The following is a 19,872-nucleotide window of genomic DNA, read 5'->3' on the forward strand; positions in this document are numbered from 1 at the left end:
GGAGCAGCCGGCAAGAAGGAGCTGAGGGGGTGGAGGGTCGGCAGGACCCTATATTGGATGCCATGAAGGCGCAACTCCAGGGGGCACCCAGGCTGACCCTACGGTTGCTGCTAGGGGAAAAATCTTCTGGCTGGCATGCCTGTGGCGCGCACACACCTGATTGGAACAGACGTGAACAACACATCTCAAAGAACAACAGCTACGAGAAGGTGAGTAACCGTTTCTTTCCACCACTCACTCTTGTTTCTAGTTAAATCTTTATTCTTTCTTAAATAAACCTTCTTTTGTTATAAGTGCTCACAAGTGCTATATGGTTTACAGGAGTATGGTTTAAGGTAAAACTGGCAAACAGGGGCACACTGTACCTTTGGGTGCAGAGGCTCTGGAAATTCTGTGAGTAGCCTGTGTCAGGGGCTGGATATGAGAGGGAACAATTCAAAGCATATTTGCATATTGAGATTTCTCTCTGCCTGATTCAGAGGAGGGATTTGAATCCACATCTCCTACCTTTCAGATGAGTGTATTAATCACCAGGTCATTCTCTCTCTCTCTCTCTCTCTTTGACCCAATGAATATTTAAGTATTTATGCAAAGTGGAACAGCAACAACTGGAGCAGTTGAGTGATCCAGCCACCAGGCTATAGGCTATGCTGCTCTCACCTGGGAGGGAGGAGAGCTGAGTTCAAGTCTCTGCCCTAAAGAATATTTAAGTATTTATACAAAGTGGACAAGCGTCAGCAGGCATGAGTGAGAACAAAATAGCCTTTAGTCTGATTGTTGGGATGCTCACCTGGAAGGCAGGGAGAGTTGAATTTAAGTTCCTGTTGCAGAGTGGGGATTCAAATGTGGGTCTGAGTCCAAGATCCTATGCAAATGCTCTAACACTGCACTAAAATTTATAAGGGATGGACAGACACACACTTCCAATTTGCTGGCAAATTCTGAAATTTTTTGAAGATGAGCCGAATATTCTATTTTTTTTTTATTGCTAGCTGAACCAAAAAATCAGTTGTTTGCCCTGGTCTATTTATAACTCATTTTAGCTAGGAGACTGGATATCTTAGATGACTGCTAATGGGACTTTCTAGATTGTAGATCACTGATTCAAATTTGGGCTGCATCAGTAGTGATGAAAAGTTGTTACCCTCTGATGGCTGTTTAGTGGCCTGCTTAAATGAATTAATATTGGTGGTTCTCAGTCCAATTTCTTGTCCCCACATTACAAAAGCCATGATCAAAATTGGTACTGATCGGTCCCCTTGTCGGTAGGCTCAACACATCGGCCAAGAGTTCCACAGGGACTGAACTTTCCTTTCACCCTTAAATATTGTTCTTCCAGGGCAGGGTTGAGGCACACTTCCTGGGCAGCTTGCACTTTTGCTGCCTTGATTACTTGAGTCTGCCACCTTTTATAAGGAACAAATTCACTCAGAAATTAAAAACAAAACTCACCTCAACCCTGTGCATCTTTCTGTCTGTCTGTTTCTCTCTCTCTCTCTCTCTCTCTGCTGCAGCCTCCACAGTTTAAACTGGACCCACGACTGGCCCGTTTGTTGGGAATACACACACAGACCCGATCAGCAATTATCCAGGCCCTCTGGCAGTACATCAAAACAAACAAACTGCAAGACTCCCATGATAAGGAATACATCAACTGTGACAAATACTTCCAGCAGGTAACTCCCTATTGGTAGCAAGATCTCTTCAGAGCTTGGGACTAGCACCTGGCTGTTTCTTGAATGGGCAGGAGGTACTGAATAAAAGTTTCCTTTTATAATTCTCTGAATTTCTTCAGTTCCACATGGCTGTCAGCAGGCATTACCATCAATGAGACAAACACTCTTCACATATCTTTATTTTGCAGTGTAGACAAAGCCCCCAGAGTCACATACCCACGTAGTTCTTCCTTCTACTTCGCAGTGCTGGAAGGAATTTGTCTTGCTTTTCTGTATTCTGTATTAATTGTTTTGCACAGCTCTGACTTATGAATTAAAGTTTTCCTAATTACCATTTTATACCAGTCTTACAATATAACCTGCTAATTCTGAATGGTTGATTATAGGAACAAAGTGAGTGAGGTAATATTTTGTATTGGTCCAACTTCTGTTGGTGAAAGAGACAAGTGTTCGATCTACACAGCTCTTCTTCAGGTTGGTTATACACAGACTCTGTCAGGAGCGGAAGGACATGCCATATGTCTCTTGAAAGGCATTTTTTTTCTAGATTTGCAGTAACTTGTAAGATTTCACTTGTGATCTCTATGTAATGACTTGAACAGTTATCTCCTCAAGACCCATTTCTGCTATGACACCCACCTGAAATTAATCAACCAAGCCATCCATTAAAAAGAATCCTCACCCTCTTCTCTCCATCACACCATGCAGTACCCTCATTGAGTAATGTTGTTTTATGGGTGTTAACTCCAATTCCCCCACCCTCCTTGTTTTTCTAACTTAGTTTGTAAGCACCTCAGGGGAGGATCATTTCATCTTTCAGTTATGGGAGAAATAAATTATGAATATTTTAATAGGCACATGGTAATTAAAGGTTTATTCTTAGCTTCCTTTCTAACTCTCCATTTTGAGTTGCTCATCATTCTTTTTCCAGTTGAAGTGACTCAGCCTAAAGAGGACTTTTTGTTTTTTGAAAGTCTGAACAAAATTGTTTCAGCTATTATTTAAAATTATTTGAACATGAAAGGCACATTTGTCTTTGTCCCACTATATCCCAATCAGAATTGTAATATTTCTGTAACCCCAAAACTTACCGTATATACTCGTTCATAAGCCGAATTTTTTTTAGTAAAAAAGGGAAACACCAGAGAAGGGGGTCGGCTTATGAACGGGTATAGAGAGGGAGAGGTGGGACAGCCCCTTCCCCCAACAGAGGAAGCAAGGAGAGGCAGCACAGCCAGAAGGGAAGAGGCGAGGCCAGAGTCTCTCCGCTTCTGGCCATGCTGCTCTCTCCCCAGCCTCCGAAGCAGCTGCAGCTCCAGGGCTGGCAGGCTGCAGCTGTGCCGCTCTGCCCTGCCCCCCAGATCAGGCTGTGGCCACGCCGCCAGAGCACACTGCAGCCGTGCCACCCGGCCCAGCCCGCTGAAACATGCTGCGGCCACGCTGCCCGGTCTGGCCCGCCGGAGCAGGCTGCGGCCGCGCTGCCCAGCTTGCCGGAGCAGCTCCATCCAGGTCAGAGACATCCTCCCCTGGCCCGCCCCAGATAAGGTGGGAAGGGATGAGATGGGGAGAGTGTGGGGGTCCCGGGCTAGGGGTGGGGTCATGAGGGGGATGGTCACAGGGGTTACTCCCTTGACTCCCAGCTTCTCCCCCCAAAAAATTTCCCCACCAGTTGCTGTCCCGGCCAGTCAGGGTAAGCAGCTGGCGCGCCGGGACACTTTCTTTACTGAGGTTTACCTCCGTGCCTGCGGACGCTCGATGGCCCGGGAACCAAAGTTTGCTGACCCCTGAATTATAGGGTCGGCTTATGTCAAGGTTCCTTCCCCACTCTGAACTCTAGGGTACAGATGTGGGGACCTGCATGAGAACCTCTAAGCTTAACTACCAGCTTAGATCTGGTTTTGCTGCCACCACCCAAATTATTTATGAGTCATTTGGGAAACTCTGTCTCCCCCCCCCCCCCCCGAATATCTCCCTCCCAAGTACTATAACCCTTCCCTGGGTAGCCTTGAGAGACTTCTCCACCAATTTCCTGGTGAACACCGATCCAAACCCTTGGATCTTAAAACAAGGAGAAATTAACCATTCCCCCTCCTTTCCCCCACCAATTCCTGGTGAGTCCAGATCCAACCCCCTTGAATCTTAAAACAAGGAAAAATCAATCAGGTTCTTAAAAAGAAGGCTTTTAATTAAAGAAATAAAGGTAAAAATCATCTCTGTAAAATCAGGATGGAAAATAACTTTACAGGGTAATCAGATTCAAAGAGCCCAGAGGAACCCCCTTTAGCCTTAGGTTCAAAGTTACAGCAAACAGAGGTAAACCCTCTAGCAAAAGGAACATTTACAAGTTGAGAAAACAAAGATAAACCTAACACACCTTGCCTGGCTGTTACTTACAAGTTTGAAATATGAGAGACTTGTTCAGAAAGATTTGGAGAGCATGGATTGATGTCTGGTCCCTCTTAGTCCCAAGAGCGAACAACCCCTGAAACAAAGAGCACAAACAAAAGCCTTCCCCCTCCCCAAGATTTGAAAGTATCTTGTTCCCTTATTGGTCCTTTGGGTCAGGTGTCAGCCAGGTTACCTGAGCTTCTTAACCCTTTACAGGTAAAAGGATTTTGGTGTCTCTGGCCAGGAGGGATTTTATAGTATTGTACACAGGAGGGTTGTTACCCTTCCCTTTATAGTTATGACAGCTTATGAATGGGTTATAAAAATTTTCCATTTTTACTTATCCGTCTTGGGGGGGGTCGGCTTATAAACAAACTGGCTTATGATCGAGTATATACGGTAAATGTTTAGACACTTTGAACTTACCCTTTTTCAGAGATATTGGGTAAAATTTCCAATAGCACTTAAGTCCCATTTTTAAAAGTGACTTGAGTACTTGAAGCCTGAATCCCACTGAAACTCAGTGGGTCTTCCTCCTAAGTACCTAGGTCACTTTTGAAAATTTTACCTTACTTTGATCTAAGGCTAAAGATAAATTTCTTAATGTGGTTCTGTATTTTTAAAGATCTGAGGACATAATTTTCATTTACACTATGGCCTCTTTACACCACTCTTAAAGTATAAAGGGACCTTAAAGTGAGTAATTACATTTACTTGTAAATTTACATTTGTGCCCCCTTGAAGACCCCTTTATATTGCCAGAGCAGTGTTTAGTGGCCTTGGGGTAAATGAGATGCAGGCCCATGAGCCTGCACATTTGGGAGCTGGTTGCATGCAAAGTAATGTTTTTCATCTGGCTTTCTGAGGCATTGTTTAAGAGAGCAGCAGTAGCATGTTCAGTGAACAGACATTGTTAAGGAAAAAACTTAACCCATCAGTGCCCTTAATTTATCCAGGTTCTTGTATTGGCACCCATCATCATAGTATGTGAGTGAGAGTAAGAATAACAACATTGATCTATCTCAGTCTCCCTCCCTCCTTTTCTTGCTAGCAATAAGGGGATTTAGGGTTTGTTTTGAACTATGGTAACATAGAAGTGTTGGTTTGAGGAAGGTGTTATTGCAGGAAAGCAGCATGAATGAAGAGGTGGGATTGGCGGCCATTCTTATTTAATATGGCAGTGAGTTCCATAGTTTTGGTCGGTTCCTGGGGTGGTTCTGTCTCTTACAGTCATGAGTCTTCCCCTAATCATCTGCGGTTCCATAGTCTTGTTGAAAGGTAGCGGTGGTGTGAATTTGGGGTCATGGCGAAAGAGCGGTGTCTCAGGGAGCAAGGGCCAGCCCCATGTACAGCTTTGAATATCAAGGTAGACACCTGGAATTGGACTCTGTTCAGTGAGGAGTCAGAGCAGAGGAAAGTGCTGTTGGGGGTGCTCCGCGCTGCTGAGAGTGTCACTGAGCAGCTGGGCTGCTGCATTCTGATTAGTTGAAGCTTCCTAAAACCAGAGAGCTTCATTCCTAGACATAGAGAATTACAGTAGTTAAGCCTAGAAGTTACCAAAGGGTGGATCACAATCTGATGGGATAGGGCAAATCATTTGGCCAGCTGCAGATGGAAGCTGATGTTGTTTTTTGCCACTGTGGCTATTTGGGTATCTAGGTGCCATGCAGAGTCTGAGAGGATCCCAAGGCTACAGACCAGATTAACAATCCAGGGGAAGATACTTTTAGTGTGTGGGGTTGTTATAAAGGAGGAAAGTTCTTCAAAGCCCTTAATGTAAAAGTTCAGTTTGCTGAATAGCCACTGATTATTACAACTTCTAGAAGAGTTCAGTGAATGGGGAGAAATGGTCCCTGCTCCAAAGGGCACACAAAGTAGTTAAAAACAAGATTGAACAAGTGATGTGACAAACGATAGACGAGAGGATGTGATGGAATCAGGTTGTTTGCAATGTGGCAACATGAATAAGTAGAATATTCCAAACCATATTCATTACTTTTTAAAGATCCTCTACTTTTTTCTGTTCTTAAGTGGCCTCTGTCTGTTTTTTAAAGTTCTTAAACCTCTTGCTGTTTCTGGTTATTATAATATATAATAATGGATGGAAATGTTAATACACCCCTCCTCCATGGGCATGTTGGGCAGCAGCTGAATATAGGGGCCCTTGTGGTTCCACTTTGTGAGGTGGAGGAAGGCAGAATTCAAGGAGCTGTGAACTATGGCAGATTAAATTCAATGTAGATAAATGTAAAGTAATACATATTGGAAAAAATAATCCCAGCTATACATACAAAATGGTGGGGTCTAAATTAGCTGTCTCTCAAGAAAGAGATCTTGACAGCATCATAGATAGTTCTCTGAAAACAATGTGAAGCAGCAGTCAAAAAATCTAACCAAATGTTAGAAACCATTAGGAAACAGATAATAAAACAGAAAATATCATAATGCCACTATATAAATTCATGGTACACCCACAAGTTGAATACTGTGTGCAGTTCTGGATACCCCAACTCCAGAATGATATATTATAATTGGAAAAGGTGCTGAGAAACAATTAGGGGTATGGGAGCTGCGGGAAGCGGTGCAGGCTGGGCCACCGCTTCCCACAGCTCTCATTGGCCGGGAATGGCGAACTGCAGCCACTGGGCGCTGCGAGCGGCCATACCTGTGGAAGCTCAGGTAAACAAAGTGTCTTGCGGCCCGCCGGGGCTTACCCTGAACAAGCCGCGAACCAAGTTTGGGAACCAATGGACTATATTGACATAGATTCGAAGGCCAGAAGGGACCCCTCTGATCATTTAGTCTGACCTGCTACATAAGAATAAGAACGTAAGAATGCATACTGGGTCAGACCAATTGTCACTATTCCGTCTTCTGATAGTGGCCAATGTCAGGTGTTTCAAAGAGAGTGAAAAGAAAAGGGCAATTATCAAGTGATCCATCCCTTGTTGTCCAGTCAGAGGTTTAGGGTACCATGAGCATGGAATTGCATCCCTGATCATCTTGACTAATTGCCATTAATGGACCTATCCTCCATGAACTAATCTAATTCTTTTTTGAACCCCATTGCATAACACAGGCCATAGAATTTACCCTAAATAATTCCTATTTGAACTATAGGAGGTCTTTTAGAAAAACATCTAATCTTTGATTTAAAAATTGCCAGTGATGGAGAATCTACCACAACCTTGGGTAGATTGTTCCAGTGATTAATTACCCTCACTGTTAAAAATGTACACCTTATTTCCAGTCTGAATTTGTCTAGTTTCAAGTTGCAGCTATTGGATCTTGTTATATCTTTGCTTGATTAATCAGCCCATTATCAAATATTTGTTCCATATGTAGGTAATTATAGACTGTGATCTAGTCACACCTTGACCTTCTAACTTTATAATGAGCTGTTTGCTCCAGCTGCTAGACTAAAGCAGGGATGCTGCCCACCCCATCAGCATCCAGCCAGACTGGTAGGTGACTTCGGAATTTATGAGGAACGCAGTATTACTATAAAGAGTGCCCAAGGGGGCAGAGCTAGAGATAAGTTTTCAGAATTACCTGACTTTTGAGCCCTTGATTTCTCACCTTCCTGTTCAATTGCAAGGTAGTTTTTTTCCTCAGGGATATTAACAAACCTTTAACCTTGTTTAGATCTTCGACTGTCCACGGCTAAAATTTTCCGAAATTCCTCAGAGACTCACTAATCTGCTGCTGCCTCCAGACCCCATAGTTATAAACCACATCATCAGGTAAGTGTGCCAGCCAGCCCAGCACTTCCTGGATTTCCCACCGCAAAGGAAGTATGAACCATTTCCCTCTTTGCCCACAGATGATGTTGCTAACCAGTCCTCCATTTTCTGTCAAACCCTGATAGATTATTTTTATCTGGGATACTTCCACAGACCCCATTATTCTAGTATCTGGGTGCTTCATGAACTTTCATGTATTTATCCTCACAACCCCCTCCCTTCCCTTAGGAAATGTTGTTCCCCATATTACAGATGGGAAGTTGAAGTACAGAAAGACTAAGTGTTTTTCCCAGAGTCAAAGATGATGTGAGTAGTGGAGCAGGGAGTTGAATCTGTCTCTCACTAGACCTCGGCTAGCACCCTAAACACTGGACCATCTGTTCTTTCTAAAAAGGTACCTTTCACTATCCCCTGCAACACATCCTGCTGGAATACTGAGCTTTCCCCAAAGCCAGCACTCCTGGAAAGAGACTGGAGTAGCTGGGAGCTCCCATCCTGCCCTGCTCCCTACAGTGCCTCCTACTAGGAGATGCTGGGACTGTAGCATCTGTGAGTGCCACAGAAGAAGCTCTGTTATGCCCATTCCTTCCTAGTTAGGTCTAGAAGTCTCAGCAGATTCTGCTAAAAACATGGACCCAAATGGGCCTAACACTTAGAGTGGAATTCAAGGTTCTGTTATCTTCTCCATAGTGTTGACCCCAATGACCAGAAAAAGACAGCGTGTTATGACATTGATGTGGAAGTTGAAGATCCCTTAAAAGGACAAATGAGTAGCTTTCTCCTCTCAACAGCCAACCAGCAGGAGATCACAGCACTGGACAACAAGGTACTGGCACAAGAGTGAAGGATTTAAAGTATCATGGAGCATGGTATATGTGAATATGCAGTATGAGGGGCATGGAGTCACTCGCTACACTCTATGAGAATGCAGTCTGAGCTGGGTACGTTGTCACAGGGCATGCTCTATGGGAGTGGATATTCATAGATTTTTAAGGCCAGAAGGAACTGTTAGATTATCTAGTTTGACTTCCTATTTAACACGGGCCATAGCCTCTTTATATGGAGCCCAATAATGTGTGTTTGACTGAAAAATACCTTCTAGAAAGGCATCCAATCTTGATTTAAAGACATCAAGAGATAGAGAATCCACCACTTCCCTTGCTGGTTTGTTACAATAGTTAATAACTCTCCCTATGAAAAATTTGAGCCTTATTTCTAATTTGATTTTCTCTGGCTTTAACTTCCACCCATTCATTCTTGTTCTGCTTTCTGCACTAGACTAAAAAGCTCTTTACTACCTGGTATTGTCTCACCATGAAGGTACTCATATATCATAATGAAGTCAACTTTTGATCTTCTTTTTAATAAGATAAACAGATTGAGCTCTTTAAATCTCTCATGTAAAGCGTTTTTTTTCCAGTCCTCAAATAATTTTTGTGGCTCTTTTCTGTACCCTCTCCAATTTTACATCTTTTTTAAAATGTGGATACCAGAACTGGATAAAGTAATCACCTCCTGTAGCAGTGAGACTCACCAGCGTGGTGCCTCCTGCTAGTGATCCTGGGAATTAGCTTGACTTCAGCCCGGAGCGCCCTCTGCACGCTGGTTTGTCACCTGCCTCGGGCCCCACCCATACCCCGGTGCCCTTTACCTTGGGGTTCTGCCCCTTCAGTACCCCCACTCTCTGGGTCTGCCCTCCCAGGGGAACCCCCAACCCTCTATCTTGCCTCAGTGGCTACTGCCAGTCATCATCTAGCCCCGCCACTCACTGGGGAAGACTGCAGTCTGTAAACCATTCATCACTGGCAAGGGGGTTTGGACCTGCTGCCTTTGCCTAACCCCAGGCTACACCTCTGCAGCCCCAGTACCTCTGTAGGCCTTGCACAGAGCCTGCAGCCTGGGGAGTTGCCAGGCTGGATCTCCCCAGCTCCTCTTGCCTTTCCCCAGCACTACTCTACTCAGGTCCCCTTCTCTCCCAGGCAGCCAAGTCCTGCTCTCTCTACAGCTAGAGAGAGACTGACTTAGCTCCTGGCTCATAGCCCTTTTATAGGGCCAGCTATGGTCTGATTGGGGCATGGCCCCAGCTGTGGCTGCTTCCCCAATCAGCCTAGCCTTTTCTCTCAGGAGCGGGGTATCTGCCCCACTTCACCTCCCTACTTCAGTTCACTACTCACTGTTTATACATCCAGGGATTGCATTGGTCCTTTTTCCCACAGTATTGTATTAGGAACGCATGTTGAGGAATTTGTCCATTATAATCCCTAGATCTTTTTCAGTCAAGGTTATCCAAAATACAGTCCCCCATTCTGTAGGAATGGCCCGTGTTCTTTGTTCCTAGATGTACAGGAACTCCTCACTTAAAGTCGTCCCAGCTGATCAATATACTCGTTTAAAGTTGTGAAATGCTCCCTTCTAACATGGTTTGGCAGCCGCCTGTTTTGTCCACTGCTTGCAGGCAGAGCATCCCGTTGCAGCTAGCTGGTGGGTGGTTGGAACCAGGGTGGACCAGCAGCCCCCCATCAGCTCCCCCATCAGCTCCCCACTCCCCTAAGTTCCCTGTGCAGCAGCTGTCCCTCCCCCCACTGCCATGTGCTGCTCCTGCCCTCTGCCTTGGAACTGCTCCCAGAGACTCCTGCTTGCTGTACGGGAGAAGAGGGGGGCTAATGTCAGGGTGTCTCCCCCTCCCCCCGCTCCTGCACCCCACCTACCCCATCTTCCATAGAGCAGGGTGTCTCCCCCTCCCCTACCACTCCTGCACCCCGCCTACCCCATCTTCCATAGAGCAGGGGGAACACACGATGAGCTTCTGGGCAGTAGCTGCAGTCTCAGGTCTCAGCAAGCTGATTTAATTAACAAGGCAGTGTACTTAAGCCTGGGGTCAGCTACTTAAAGGGGAAATGCGCATTTTTTCTCTCATACACAGGGTGTGTGTCTCTGTCGGCCCTCCCTCCTTTCCTGCTGCCTTGTAGAGTGTTGTGAGAGTTAACCCTTGAGGGCTCAGTCAATTGCTAGTTCATTTAGCAATAAGGCATTCCCTGGGAAATATCCCACCCTCTGGGGGGAGGGATAGCTCAGTGGTTTGAGCATTGGCCTGCTAAACCCAGGGTTATGAGTTCAATCCTTGAGGGGGCCGCTTGGGGATCTGGGGCAAAATCAGTACTTGGTCCTGCTAGTGAAGGCAGGGAGCTGGACTCGATGACCTTTCAAGGTCCCTTCCAGTTCTAGGAGATGGGATATCTCCATTAACTACAACTACGACTCCTCCACCTCAACCAAGCTTCACAATCATCATCACTGTGTACCAGTATTAAATTGTTTGTTTAAAAGTTATGCTGAGTGTGTGTGTGTGTATATATATATATATATATAAAATATAGTCTTTTGTCTGGTGAAAAAAATTTCCCTGGAACCTAACCCCCTCATTTACATTAATTCATATGGGGAAATTGGATTCACTTAACATTGTTTCGCTTAAAGTCACATTTTTCAGGAACATAACTACAACGTTAAGTGAGGAGTTCCTTTATAACCTTACGTATGACTGCTGTAGAATACATTTTGTATGAATGGGCCCAGCTTACCAAATGATTCAGATTGCTCTGTATGACTGCCCTGTCCTCGTAATTATTTATCAGTGTGGGTTTCATTGATATTGTATACTGCAGGTTTTTTTACTCAGACTATCGTGAGGTACTAACTCAAACACCTTACAAAGGTCTAAGTATATTACATCTATCCAGTTACCTTATCAACCAACTTGCAATTTCATAAAAAATGAAGTCAGAGTTGTTTGGCAAGACTTATTTTCCACCAAACTGTGCTGATTGGCATTAATTATATTCCCATTTTTTATAGATTGAATCCTGTATCAGTTTTCCCATTATTTTGCCTGAGATTGTTGTCAGGCTAACTCTCTTATAATTACATGGGTCATCCCACTTGCATTTTTGAATATTGGCATGATATATCTGCAATCTTCTGGAATTTCCCCAATATTTCAAGATTTATTGAAAATTATCATTAGTGGGACAGAGATATCCTCAGACAACTCTTTTAGGACTTTTGGGTGCAAGTGATCTATACCAGTTGATTTAAAAATGTTTATTCCTAGTAGATATTGTTTAACATCCTCCCTAGTTACTAATGGTCTGAAAAGTAGTTCATCATCCTCATGTGATATGAGAACATCATTCTGCTTCTTTCCAGATATGGAACAGAGGTAAGGGGTCAGCTTGTTTTTTAACTTTAACATCAGGAATTTCAAGTCAGATTTCTCTTGATTTTGCTGGAGGACTTTCTGAGGAAAGGAGGTGTTTAAGGGCTTATCTACACATAAAAACGTATACCACTTTAACTATACTGATGTAATTACAGCTGTATAACTGCAAAGGGTGAATGCAGCTATATCAGTGTAAAGGTGCTAATTCTCATAAACTATTCCAGTGTAATAAGCACCTTTATGCCAGGAAAACTGTGCCACACTAGAGTTTCTTCAGATATGTTAGCAACAAGAAGAAAGTCAAGGAAAGGGTGGGCCCCTTACTGAATGAGGGAGGCAACCTAGTGACAGAGGACCTGGAAAAAGCTAATGTATTCAATGCTTTTTTTGCCTCTGTCTTCACGAACAAGGTCAGCTTCCAGACTACTGCACTGGGCAGCACAGCATGGGAAGGAGGTGACCAGCCCTCTGTGGAGAAAGAAGTGGTTCAGGACTATTTAGAAAAGCTGGATGAGCACAAGTCCATGGGGCCGGATGCGCTGCATCCAAGGGTGCTAAAGGAGTTGGCGGATGTGATTGCAGAGCCATTGGCCATTATCTTTGAAAACTCATGGTGATCGGGGGAGGTCCCGGATGACTGGAAAAAGGCTAATGTAGTGCCTGTCTTTAAGAAAGGGAAGAGGGAGGATCTGGGGAACTACAGGCCAGTCAGCCTCATCTCAGTCCCTGGAAAAATCATGCAGCAGGTCCTCAAGGAATCAATTCTGAAGCACTTAGAGGAGAGGAAAGTGATCAGGAACAGTCAGCATGGATTCACCAAGGGCAAGTCATGCCTGACTAACCTAATTGCCTTCTATGAGGAGATAACTGGCTCTGTGGATGAGGGGAAAGCAGTGGACGTGTTATTCCTTGACTTTAGCAAAGCTTTTGATACGGTCTCCCACAGTATTCTTGCCAGCAAGTTAAAGAAGTATGGGCTGGATGAATGGCCTATAAGGTGGATAGAAAGCTGGCTAGATCGTCGGGCTCAATGAGTAGTGATCAATGGCTCCATGTCTAGTTCGCAGCTGGTATCAAGCAGAGTGCCCCAAGGGTCGGTCCTGGGACCGGTTTTGTTCAATATCTACATTAATGATCTAGAGGATGGCACGGACTGCACCCTCAGCAAGTTTGCAGATGACACGAAACTGGGAGGAGTGGTAGATACGCTGGAGGGTAAGCATAGGATACAGAGGGACCTAGACAAATTAGAGGATTGGTCCAAAAGAAATCTGAGAGTCCTGCACTTAGGACGGAAGAATCCCATGCACTGCTACAGACTAGGGACCGAATGGCTAGGCAGCAGTTCTGCAGAAAAGGACCTAGGGGTTACAGTGGACGAGAAGCTGGATATGAGTCGACAGTGTGCCCTTGTTGCCAAGAAGGCTAACGGCATTTTGGGCTGTATAAGTAGGGGCATTGCCAGCAGATCGAGGGATGTGATCATTCCCCTCTATTCGACATTGGTGAGGCCTCATCTGGAGTACCGTGTCCAGTTTTGGGCCCCACACTAGAAGAAAGATGTAGAAAAATTGGAAAGAGTCCAGCGGAGGGCAACAAAAATGATTAGGGGGCTGGAGCACATGACTTATGAGGAGAGGCTGAGGGAACTGGGATTGTTTAGTTTGCAGAAGAGAAGAATGAGGGGCGATTTGATAGCTGCTTTCAACTACCTGAAAAGGGGTTCCAAAGAGGATGGCTCTAAACTGTTCTCAGTGGTAGCAGATGACAGAACAAGGAATAATGGTCTCAAGTTGCAGTGGGGGAGGTTTAGGTTGGATATTAGGAAAAACTTTTTCTCTAGGAGGGTGGTGAAGCACTGGAATGGGTTACCTAGGGAGGTGGTGGAAACTCCTTCCTTAGCCCTAGTCTACGCTGGGGGTAGGTTTGACCTAAGATATGCAACTTCAGCTATGCGAATAGCGTAGCTGAAGTCAGTGTATCTTAGGTCGATTTACCTGGCCATGAGGATGGTGGCGAGTCGACCGCTGCCACTCCCCCTTCGACTCCGCTTCCACCTCTCGCGAGCTGGAGTTCCGGAGTCGACGGGGTGCGCGTTCGGGGATCGATTTATCCATGTCTAGATGAGAGGTGATAAATCGATCACCGATAGATTGATCCCTACCCGCCTATCCGGTGGGTAGTGAAGACCTGCCCTTAGAGGTTTTTAAGGTCAGGCTTGACAAAGCCCTGGCTGGGATGATTTAATTGGGGATTGGTCCTGCTTTGAGCAGGGGGTTGCCAGCATAGCAATGCTGGTTATGGGTGTGACAAGCTTGAATGCATATCAACATCCTTGAGCTCAGAGAAGTCCATCTTGCCTGCTAAGCCTTTCTAAACTATCTCCATTCCCGCCATGTCCAAATACTGTCAGACAACATAACGACAGTTGTCTATATAAACAAGGCAGCACCAGATCCCCCTCTCTGTGTGCGGAAGCCGTCCAGCTGTGGAACTGGTGCCTCCAGCATCAAATCACCCTCCATGCGGTACACTTCTCAACACCAGCAACTCTCTGGCAGACAAACTCAGCCGATCTTTCCACATGAACCACGAGTGGGAGCTCCACAACCCCACTCCCCAATCTCTCTTTCAACAATGGGGTACACTGCACTGTGACCTCTTCGCTATGCCGCAAAACAGCAAACTCCCCCTGTTCTGCTCCTGAGGAGGCCCGGGCTCTTAGGGCGATGCCCTTCTCATTCCCTGAATTGCGCATCTACTGTATGCCTTCCCACCCATTGCCGTCCTCCCCCAAGTCCTACGTAAAATACGCCACGACCGTGCAATGGAGATCCTTGTGGCCCCTTCCTGGCCTCGCCAATACTGGTATACCAATCTCCACCTCTCCACTCACCCACCTATTCCCCTCCCCAGCATCCCAACTCTCCTGACACAGGACTGCAGCCACCTGCAACACCCTTCACCTCATGGCTTGGTATTTGGTTGGGTATCCCATGTAGACCAGGCCTGCTCTACACCCGTCCACAACATCCTCACTAACAGCAGATGACACGCCACTCACACCTGCTACTCTGGCAAATGGCGTCACTTCACGGCCTGGGCGAGCCGCCATAACATTCCTACCATGTCTGTCTCCATTCCTACTCTCCTGAACTACCTCCTCCATCTCCACCAATTGGGCCTAGCACACTTCTCTATCCGGGTCCACCTAGCTGCTCTTAATGCCTTCCTTCCTTCCATGGACGGCTTCTCTGTCTTCACTCATCCAACAACCTCCCGATTTCTCCGAGGACTCCTCCATGTTTTTCCTCCTGTTCAATAGCCCACCCCACCTTGAAACCTCAACCTGGTCCTCTCTGCCCTCACCAAACCCCCTTTAGAGCCCCTGACCACCTGCTCCCTAACCCTTCTCTCCATGAAGGTTATCTTTCTGGTGGCCATTACCTCGGCACATCATGTCAGTGAATTGGCGACCATGATGGCAGACCCCCCCCTTCATCGTCTTCCAAAAGGACAAGGTCTCCCTCCATCCCCACCCTGAATTTCTTCCCAAGGTGGCTTCCTCCTTTCACCTCAACCAAATTATACACCTCCCAGTCTTCTACCTCATGCCTCATCTATGGAATCCGCCTTCCACTCCCTCGATATCCGATGGGCACTGGTGTTTTATCTCCTCTGAACTCACCCCTTCTGCAAGTCCCCGCGACTCTTCATCGCCATTGTAGAGTGTTGCCGTGGCTCTGCCCTATCTTCATAATGCCTCTCCAAGTGAATCGCCCACTGCATCGAAACTTGCCATGAACTATCGGGTGCCACATTTCCACTGAGGGTCACAGCCCACTCCACACAGGCAGACACCACTACGTCTGCCTTCCTAGCAGACGTACATTGGCAGGACATATGCCGAGCTGCCGCCTGGTCCTCCATCCACACCTTCTCCACTCATTATGCCATGGTTCCCTCCATGACGATGGATACCACCATCGGTCATGCTGTCCTGCACAATTGGCCCTCCTCTTTTCTGAATGCTGCTCACTACTCTCCCATGTTTGAAATCTACATAGGGACCAGCAGTCGAAGAAGAAGAGGAGGTTCTAGGCAGCCAGGACTGGCAGCAGGTCCGAACCCCCTTGCCTGTGATGAGTGGCTTATACTGCAGTCTGCCCCAGGGAGTGGGGCTAGATGGTGACTGGCAGTAGCCCAGACTGAGGCGAGGTGGGGTTAGTGGGTTGGGGGTTCCCCAGAGAGGGGAGACCCAGAAGCAGAGTGTGGGGGTATTGCCAGGGGGCAGCACCCCAGATAACAGGGCACCAGGTCCAGGAGGGACACGGGGGCCAAGCGGCAGCGGGACACCGGCCTGAAGAGGGCACTCCAACAGCTGGACGAGCTAATTCCCAGAGACGACCAGCAGGAGGCGCCGCAGGGGTGAGTCCCACATCGCTACATTCCCTCATAGGAGCTACTTAAGGTTCATAGTGGGCCATGACCATTATTTATACCATGTGCTACCCTTCATGCTCTTGACTGCACCAAAGGTATTCATCAAGGTATGGGTGGTAGTAGCAGCATGCCTAAGGAAAAAGACTATCCCCATGTGACAGGGTTCTGGGCAAAGGGTTGCAGATTCAGCCTTCTGCCATGCCCACTCCTCGTTAGGAGAACCAGTTAGAGCGGGCTGGAGGTAACCTGGCCCTAACTGGGGAGGCGGAGACAGCTGCTACCTAATTAGCTTGGGGCTGCATAAAAGTCTCAGGGGAAGGAAGCCAGGGGAGAGCAGGAGAAAAGGAAAAAGGCAGGGCATGGAAGTAGAGAGGTAGCTCTCCTCTCCCTTCTGCCTGCAGACAGTGAAGGGTTACTTGTACATGGTGAAATGATGGTGGGAACAAGCCTGAGAATAAAGTGCACCAGTAGTTACTAAACCCATTTTCTCAGAGTGACTTTGTGAACCTAGCAGAGGCAGAAGCCAAAGGGGGCCCTGCCGCACTCTGCTACATGCCGTATATTGTTTAGATAATATGGGTATAGGGTCACCAATGAATCTGATCAGAAGATAATAAGGTTCTTGTCGCAGAATCAGGCTACACAGAATTTACAGGGACCCTCAGAATGTATGACAAGGAAACTCACACTGAGAGCCAAAGGCAGCTTTAAGCCTTTTATTGAGATAAGTGGAACAGTAATGGAAGAGAAATCAAATAATCAACCAATTACAAAAGCAATTATATTGTTCTAGCAGTACATGTGGTATTATATACTATAAAAGTATTTTATTTAATATACTCACACCCTTCCTTAGTAACCTGGTGATAAGAGACACAGGACTAGCCTTGCCTCTGGCATGCCAAGTGAGTTTGATGGTCCAGGTTCCTCAAGTCTTGAGTGAGAGGTGAAGAACTTAGAAGAAGCTAGAGTTAAAAGCTATAGAAAGACTATAGACGCTAACTTAGAGTTTACTTAAAACTAACAATAACAAACTAACAATAAACAAGCTGAACCTCCCCAACATGGTGGGTTGCCCCTATTATAGGGTTACCTGAACCGTAAGTGCCCTCCTTCCATGTCCAAATTTAACGTTCTCACACACAAAAATGTTAGGGTACAATTACTCTATAGGCTGGTATGTTCCTGCATATTAATGACATATTCGTAACTATTAGAGACCATTAGCTCATCTTCACCTCTCTTATTTCTGTCCTAACCAGTTATTTCCATGGTTTTTGTAGTGTACCTGTTAAGTCTGAAACAGGCCATGAACTTGTGTGGCCTTACCTACCAACTTGCTTTAACTTGCTCACTTATCTATGTGAAAGATCACAAAAATATATACTGTATGCTTTAGCTCATCACCATTTATCTAGGGTAAAGATCTCTAACAGATGTATGTTAACTTGCCTTAGGTTAACGTACAGAATGTTACCTGTAGGTTCCTTCCGTTACAGCTAAAATACTCTAATACAAATTGATAAACCTATTATAATAACAAATAACAAACCTATAATGTAACAAATGATTAAACTCATCACAAAAGATATACATGCAAGCAAGCATACCTGCATGACTGGCTGGTGCGGGGAAGATCTTTTAATCAGTCCTCAGTCTATGTGCCTCATGCTCCGTTCCAGAGCCTGGGTATGAAAGTGAATGTGCAGAAAATGAACTTGGCACCGCCCCATTTCTCCCCCAGTCCAGTGAATCAGATTCATCAGTGTGATCCTGGACTCCACAAGATCCACGCCCTACCTCCCTCAGGACAGGTTCAAGAACTTGCTGGCGCCAGTTCTACAGTTAGAATCAAACCCAGATACGGATGTATAAGGATGTGTCTCACCACTCTTGTTCATGTGGCCTCCTGTACCTTTGTGACACATTCACCTCAATTGCATGTGAGGTTGGTTGAGATAGGTTTACAAACTCACCAGACGTCATCTAGACATGCCTCTCTGTGAGTTCCCTCTACTCATGTCATACCTGAAATTATGGAAGGACCTCGCAAATGCCTGCAGAGGGGTCTCCTTCCGCCCCTTTCTCCCATCCAGGACCTTAGTAACAGATGCTTTACTTCTGGGTTGGGAAATATGCATGGAAGACCTTGGTGTACAAGACCTATGGACTGCAATGAAAACAAAAATGCACATCAATCTTCTGGAGCTCAGAGCTGTGTTCAAAGCATTCAAATCCATTCTCCAGTAAATCAAGGAATAGACAATCCAAATAATGACCGAAAACATGACCACCATAGTCTTGGATGGCAAGAGGTTTTTTCCCTCTCTGCCAGGAAGCCATCAGACTGGAACTAGCGCAACAGATATTAGAACTTTCTATCAGCTGTACATTTACTTAGTGTGTAGAACATTTTAGCACACAATCTTAGCAGATACTTCTCCCCCAATTGTGAATGGGAAATCAAGAATACCATTCTTCAGAACATCTTCTCAGATGAGGCCGCCCTCTAGTGGACCTGTGCACGATAGAAGACAAGAAGTGTCAGATGTTCTCTTCCAGAGGTTTCCTACCTGACGCATTCCTAATCCCGTGATCATAAGCTTCGGTGTATGCCTACCCCCTTTCCCTATGATTCCTAGAGTGCTCTACAAGGTCAAACAGGATGATCTTCAGAGCCCGAGTCTGGCTGAGACATTTTAGGTTTCCAGACCTCCTGAACCTGTCAACTCCCAGACCGAGACTTTACCTCTGCTTCCAAATGGAGTATTGCAAAATAACAGAGATATTCTGCATCCAGACTTGAGTTTCTTTCATGTCACAGTGACTCGCATATGATGAGCATCATGAAAAAAGTGCAAAAGGACAGTGATTTGGTAGCCCAGAGTAGGGAAAGCAGCATTCAATGCCCTTATTACTTATTATTTATGTTTCTTCAGCCACTTTCCTATGGCCAGCCAAGCCCACTTTAAATGAATGTATCATGCTTCCTGAAATTCTGCTGTATCACAGTTAATGTTTTCTCTTCCTTTACTAATTTTGTAATTGGATCAGAAAAACAATCTCGTTTTTGAACAATGTTTATACAATGAGTTCTTTATAAACTTCCAATGCTGCTGATTGCTCCTTGCTCCACTATCCTGCTCTTCTTGTATGAGTAGTCTTGTTGTCTTCAATAGGCCTGCCCACGCAAGAACAGAGGCAGGGATTGGCCCATATATATGTTTATGTAATTTTTTGCTCTCTGTAGACCTGATTCAGGAAACAATTGAACATATTCTTTAGATCCACTAAAGTCAGTGGCACTCAAGGTCATGCTTCAAGTTTAACATTTGCTTTAGTAAAAACAACGAGGAATCCTTGTGGCACCTTAGAGACTAACAAATGTATTTGGGCATAAGCT

At 45.6% G+C, this 19,872-nt stretch overlaps 1 protein-coding gene across 1 annotated transcript in view; it reads left to right on the forward strand.

The window, feature by feature from the left end:
- LOC112107161 (SWI/SNF-related matrix-associated actin-dependent regulator of chromatin subfamily D member 3) overlaps positions 1-19,872 on the forward strand; it is a 149,852-nt gene that overhangs the window by 110,540 nt on the left and 19,440 nt on the right. Inside the window, exons 8-10 of the mRNA XM_026657733.1 lie at positions 1,449-1,676; positions 7,710-7,807; positions 8,498-8,633. Of these exons, the coding sequence (XP_026513518.1) occupies positions 1,449-1,676; positions 7,710-7,807; positions 8,498-8,633 (462 nt within the window). The remainder of the gene's footprint in view (positions 1-1,448; positions 1,677-7,709; positions 7,808-8,497; positions 8,634-19,872) is intronic.

Source organism: Terrapene carolina, unplaced genomic scaffold, assembly GCF_002925995.2.
Source record: "Terrapene carolina triunguis isolate 2854851 unplaced genomic scaffold, T_m_triunguis-2.0 Scaffold278, whole genome shotgun sequence".
In the NCBI taxonomy this organism is placed as follows: Eukaryota; Metazoa; Chordata; order Testudines; family Emydidae; genus Terrapene; species Terrapene triunguis.